This window comes from Trachymyrmex cornetzi, unplaced genomic scaffold, assembly GCF_001594075.2.
Source record: "Trachymyrmex cornetzi isolate Tcor2-1 unplaced genomic scaffold, Tcor1.1 scaffold99, whole genome shotgun sequence".
NCBI classification, from domain to species: Eukaryota; Metazoa; Arthropoda; class Insecta; order Hymenoptera; family Formicidae; genus Trachymyrmex; species Trachymyrmex cornetzi.
In genome coordinates this window covers 3,271,131-3,277,984 of record NW_017300343.1, presented here as the reverse complement: position 1 = coordinate 3,277,984, position 6,854 = coordinate 3,271,131, and the positions used below count along the sequence as shown (strand labels likewise).

General features: G+C 27.7%; 2 protein-coding genes across 2 annotated transcripts in view; both read left to right on the top strand.

Annotated features, from left to right (window-relative positions):
- Positions 1 to 484: 484 nt before the first annotated feature.
- Positions 485 to 3,066, top strand: LOC108770047 (odorant receptor 47b-like). The gene is made up of 3 exons (XM_018521338.1): positions 485 to 601; positions 2,228 to 2,383; positions 2,995 to 3,066. Exons 1-3 carry the CDS (start codon positions 485 to 487, stop codon positions 3,064 to 3,066), a joined length of 345 nt encoding a protein of 114 aa, XP_018376840.1.
- A 3,334-nt stretch (positions 3,067 to 6,400) lies between these two features.
- The window catches only part of LOC108770046 (odorant receptor 33b-like), a 6,488-nt gene continuing 6,034 nt past the window's right edge, over positions 6,401 to 6,854 (top strand). The window contains exons 1-2 of the mRNA XM_018521337.1: positions 6,401 to 6,620; positions 6,663 to 6,801. Coding sequence (XP_018376839.1) covers positions 6,401 to 6,620; positions 6,663 to 6,801 — 359 coding nt within the window. The remainder of the gene's footprint in view (positions 6,621 to 6,662; positions 6,802 to 6,854) is intronic.

Below are 6,854 nucleotides of genomic sequence, written 5' to 3'. Positions count from 1 at the left end.
AATTTTTTTAGATATAATAAAAAAAATAAAGCCACTTTACTTAAAAAGATCGTTTGTATTTCTTAAAATCGGTTTTTCATAACAACTCGTATTTTTCAAATTTATTTATTTACGTAATCCATAAATTAATGTTTTATTAAAATCAAAATTTGACATTTTACAAAGATCTCTTATTGTTAGTAATATTAACATATTATTATGACTACTACCCACCTGTGGTGGTATAAATATTTTGAAGCATCCTTTGATTGATCAATTAATAAAATTCTTCTGAAACATTATAATTAATTACACCACACTTAAGCCTTATACTTGTATATTTTTAATAATAATTTATGTAATCGTAATATATATTAATATATGTTAATATATCATGATATATATATATATATAATGTACCTTTAATAATACCATAAAATATGTAATAATACTAAAAATAATATAATTGCATCTTTTATAACATATATTTTAACTAATTGACTAGATGCTCGAAAGTAGACAGCTCTTAACATTCTCAAACCTGATATATTTTATCGTCGTTCTGGACATATTCAGTCATATGTGCATGTACTGTGCTGTTGGTGAAATATTAACAACTCAGGTATAATTAAAAAAAAATTCTTTATTTCCTACCAATTATTTTTCCATGCACAATTGCATATTATAATAGATGTATTATAAGATGAAAAATAGTATAGTAGTATTATACACAGAAAGCAAAATGTTAGCAGAATGACGACAATTGGTAGCAAATTTGATCAGAATTAGAGGTGAACAAATTGACGTTAACTGATATCGCATCCTGCTCCAGCTCTGTCGACCAGTATTTTTTGAAAATTCTATTTCAACAGGTTGATAGAAATTAAACAGAACTCTTATTAACATTCTATGCCAGTTACGGAGAGAATTTTTTCTTAGAATTTATCCTGAAAATATGACAGTCGTGGGACAACATGTATTGTATTTCGAAGAATTTTAATATAAATCTCTCTCATTCATTAATAAAATTACAATAAAGTATAAAATAAGTTTGATCAATTTTACTGAAGTGCATGGTAAAAATCTTCAAAATATTGTATTGTACCACAATCATCATATTTTCAGGGTAAATTTTAAAAGAAAATTCTCTCCGTGTAGATTGGCAACAGAAACCAAGCAAGATTTGCTGAGAGAATTTGACGGTAACAGAAAGTGGTAGTAGAAACAGAGCAATATCTGCACAACACTATCTGACGCAAACTAATGACAGAAATGGAGCAGATTCTGCTATTTTGTAGGTATTAAAATGATAATGTTATTACTACGGAAAAAATTCTGTAAATGTTATTCTATTATTTCAATTTTTTCTATTTTAAAGGAATAATTAGAATAACCTCATTATTAAATTAAATATATTTTACATCAAAGCTTAAATATACAAATAAGCCTATAGTGGAAAATTTAATTTAATTTAAGTCACCACTGCTTATACTAAGTATATTGTAATTTTATACTAAAATGAATGTTAAATTTAACACTATCTTCTATTCACTTCTGTAAATTTGGTAATATTATATATAGTATGTTCCTTCGACATACCTAAAATGTCTGTGTAAATAGCTGTTTATTATAGGACGTTCAAATAACGTTATGGGACGTATTTTAGATGTCCAACATACAACGATAAAAACGAGATATTTCAAGACATATTTCGGACATCTAAAGACTTCGAATTAGTTTGGGTAACAAAAATATCAACTCACGTGCTGTCATCAGAACGAAATCAGAAAGCGAAATCGGTGGAGGTTAATCTGCTAATAAAAAATTAGTCTGACCAAATCTATTGTCATTCTGCCGACATTCTCCTAACATTTTATTTACAAAACAGTCTCTGCTTGAAATTTGCCTTTTTGGCATCAGAAATCATATAGTAGACTCTGCTCAAAATTTGTTTCTGGCTTGGCAATCTGAGATAATTTATCTTTGAACGTACAGACTTGGCAATCTGAGATAATTTATCTTTAAACGTACATTCAATATATACCAAATAAAACTTACGTTGACAAGTATATATTATGTATGTGTGATAATAATACATAAAACTCTTAAGCTGCAATTTATTCTTAATAGCCAAAGGTTAATTATATACAAAAATTCACGAATGCATGTAAATTTTCGTATATGTACATTATTATACAGCACGTTATTTTAATAATTTATATATATATGTATTTTTTATAATTTAAAGTGTGACAAAATCTACTATGCTGTATATTTCAATGAATGGTATACTTTGAATGCAAAAAATACTCGGGACTTAGTTCTTCTAATGTTAAGAACCGGTAAACCCCTTTACCTTAACTTTGGTAAACTCTTTCCTTTAACGATGGGTACATTTTGCAGTGTAAGTTATCTTGAATTTTAAATATGATTTTGGAGCACAAGATTTCTTTTTACATGTGTACAAAATAATGTCAATGTAAGCACGATAATATTTTAGAGCGCTTAAGTAAAAACATCATAAAATATATAAAAGAATAAAGAATTTCATGTTAGCTATTCAACTGCTAAAGAGATTCTTTGTAAAATCTTATCATTGATTTTCCACTAACTCTGATGTTTTAAATTCATAAAAGATTATAGATAGAGATATCTGGAGACACTGAGGGAGACACGATAGTGTCTCGGTGTTAAGATATGGCCCGAGACACTGCTGTGCTCCTTTACGCGAGCCGGCGAGTTGCGCCAGATTGAAATAATTTTATTTCTATTAATATATTACAGGTCATTTTTGTAATTATCGCGTAGCTTAATTTGTACGCGTATAACATTTTGCTTGAAGTTTAACGTATTGCTTGTTTGTATGTTATATTTTTTATAAACTATTTATAATATATCTAATATTTCATAATATATATTATTATTTCATAATATATATTATTATTTCATAATATATATTTTTATCGTTTTTCCTTAAAAATGTCTTTTATTTACTTATTATTGTATTTTTTTTAGCTATTAAAAACGTCAGCCGGCTACATATCTGTATTACTCACAACAGGGAATCACAGTCAAAGTTTTAAATAACGGCCAAATTAATATTAAAAATACAAAGCCAATAATGAATTAACCAGAAAGTATTAATTAATTTAAAGTATGTCTTGTAAGGTACTTGAAAAGTTTACGTAGAATGATTATATGCATTGTGAATAAACTCAATATCTAAATTTTATGCTACTAATATAATATACTAACTGTTTGTTCTGCTTATTGATAAAAACCATCAAATAATATAAAAAAGACAAAAAATTAGTTTGAATAATGATGAGAAAAGAAAGGAAAATAAGTATAAGATATCTCGAGAAAACTGTCGCAATATTAGATTGAAGATAATAAATAATATATTAAATAAATTAAAAAATATATAATACAATATTATTAAAGAGATTATATATTTTTATTATATATATACACTGTATAACCGTATATACCTTATATTTAATCTGATATCACTAAAATAAAAAGCAATAACATATTCTGATATAAAAATACAATATCTCCAAAATTTAATGAAAATTTTACCATTCAGTTCTTGTTAATTAAATCTTAATATTTTATATAGAATAATAACATGAATTAATTGATGTAAAATGTATATTTAAAAAAATATACGTAGTTGCATATTGCAAATTGCACAATTTTCTTCTTAAAGCAATAATGTATTTCCTTTATGTCAATTAATAATTTATTTCACTGTTCTATAAGGTATAAAAGCATTCAGCAACAATTACTAAAAAATAACAAAAATTCACGAAATATTTTATATTTTATACTAAAATGTGCCTAAATGAACTATAATATCCTCAAATAATTAATTTTTTTATAACTTGACCTTAATATTTTTATATGCAGAATAATTAGAGGAGTCATATTATGTAAAATAAGTTCTGCAATTTCACTTTAAAAATAGATATGAGCTTCATGTAAAAGAATTTTTTTTTTTAATTAATTTGATTTATCCTCCTTTAAATCATACAACTTTTATCTAAAACAATTTTGCAAATCGGATTTAGATTTAGACATATTCTGGTGATTTATTTTATGTTTCCTACCCTATATATTTAAACATAACTTTGAAGAAATATTTTATTAAATGAGCATTTGCATAAAGTAAATTCAGATATCCTATACATTTGAAAAAATTTCATGTTTTACTGATAAAGAAAAATTTATTACAAGTAAGTATTCCTCTACTATAGACACAATAATTGAGGAAAAATTAATCAATCCTCATTATTTGTATGTTAAATAGGTCATAAAGGTAAGAAAATTATAATTATTAATTATATTCTCTACAACCTAGGAAATATCACAATATTACATTAATTTCAGTATTGCAATTATAATAGATAGTCCAAATAAACACTTAAATTGGAATAAAAGGCAATATTACATACAAATTATTGCTTACTACGCAATACAAAAACGAAAAAATATGATTCAGATCACACGCAATGCTCGAAATCGATTACGATAAGTTCGTGAGAACTTAACAGGAGGGTGAAAACCAGTTGCAAACAAGCATTTAACAACCCCTTGTTGTTACGCCAGTTTTTATCTGCTTCGAATGTTGCACACGCAAGACACTGAAAAACCTTCTACAAGAAAAGTTTAAAATTTTTTGAGCTCATCCTTTTTATGCAATAATCATTTATCACTTTAAAAAACTTTTATTAGGCACACATGCATGGAGGATTATTGGTTAAATAAAACTTCATGTCGTTCTAAGGAGAAAGTAGATGTCAGTGGATAATAAAGAAACTGCAAGAAGTAATGAAATAATAGCTCTATGATGGTGAAATTCTATTCCAGTATCATAAATATATATACGAGGATCTCCGTTGTGAAAAATGTCTACATTCGGAAAGCGAGTATATGAAAGAGTAAATTAGGCTTACTATCGTAAAATACGAAATAAAAATACCTATTTACTGTACCTAATTTCTAGGATAAAAGTAATATTACTCAAAATTGATCGTTATAAGATGACTATAGTCCAGACTATAGATACCTCAAAATCAATACCGCAACGTAAGAACATGCCTGCTTCATCTACATAACCAGCCGCATGACCAACTACTTATCAACCAGACATTACTTCAGTTATTATTCATGAATACTTCGAACATTGTTGTACTAGTAATTCTTCGCAGTTGCAAAACAAGAAGGGATCACAGGTAGAATTTTTTATACCTTCTGTCACTAAACGTCTCACATTTTCAGCAATTTTTATTATGCACATGAAATATTATCTCCCGTTGTATAGACATCGCTGTAAAAGAAACAGAGTTGTCAGTTCATCTCCTACGTTCAACATGGAACCATCAAAATATCTTGCGTATCGGAGTAGATATGATTATGGATCATTATCAAAGAAAGGTCAGATAAAATATATTTCGTCCAAAATGGGACACATAATAGCTACGTTTACACTATACCCTTAGTCCACCATCTTACAATAGGTGTCCTTGTTTATCATGTAGGGATTAAACAAAGACACTTATCATATAGGTGGCGGACTAAGTACACGGTGTAAACGTAGCCATTCTATCAAAATTTTTTTGAGACAGATTTCGAATGGGCAGTGAAGTTAAATCGATTTGGTCTAGAAATAATCGGACTTTGGCCTAAGTCCGGACAAACTACGCGGGAAAAGCGTGTGTGCAATTTACGTGTACTTCTCACTTTCTTATTAATAATACTTGTCCTTGTCATTCCTGCTATACATTCTCTGATAAGAATCCATTTTGATATTTTACTTGTGGCAGATAATTTGATGTGTACTTTACCTGTCAGCAGTTGCCTCTTGAGACTTGTAATTTTTTGGTGGAAGAGAAAAGGTAGATGAAATAGCAATTTGATCGTCACGATATGAAATGTATTTACAATATATCTTTAATATATCAGCCTAATTAATCTCTACTTTTTTGTACAATTCTAATTGAAATTATAGGTTTATTTATTTATAATGAATTTTATAGAGAAATCAAAAACGAAATAAGTTAAATTCATATCGCAGTTATTATTGGTTTTTGTCTTTTGCAATCTTTCTGAAAAGTTGTGATAGTATTTCAGTAAAAAATTATTGAAAACCAATATTTAGCGATATTTAGTAATTAATATCTCGTTAACCATTGCGAAAATCGGAAAATGGTAGAGGACTTTTGAACTCAGTTTAGTCCACTCTACCTGTTCAGGCTGGGTGGTGCCGTATTTTAATGACACCCTGTATAAGTAGTTAACATTTATTTTACTATAGTATTAATTTCTTTATTTTTGTATTCTTAAAGCTGTCGCACAAATAATACATTTGATTGCGAACGACTGGACAAAAACAACGACATCTCAAGAAAAAGCAATAATGATAGCAAAAGCACAAATTGCACGCATTATTATCACGTTTGGATATGGTATGATGGGAGCGGCCATTATTGTTATGCTTGTTTTGCCTATATTTGGTTACTCGGTGAGAAACCTATCTAATGTTACTGAAGATCTGGAGAAACCACTTTCATTGCAGACATATTATATCTACAATACGAGAAAAAGTCCACAATACGAATTCACATATGCTGCTCAATGTATTGTCTTATTCTTCTGTACTATTTGTTATACGTGCATAGATAACTTTCTTAGTCTTTCGGTATTTCATATTTCTGGTCAACTGGACATTCTGAGAAATCGTTTCTTGCATTTACATATTGTCGCCAATCTTAACAACGCTTTAAAGAGTTGTATAATGGATCATACAAGACTGCTTAGGTATGCTTAGTTCTATATACATATTCCTATATATAATATATATAATATATATA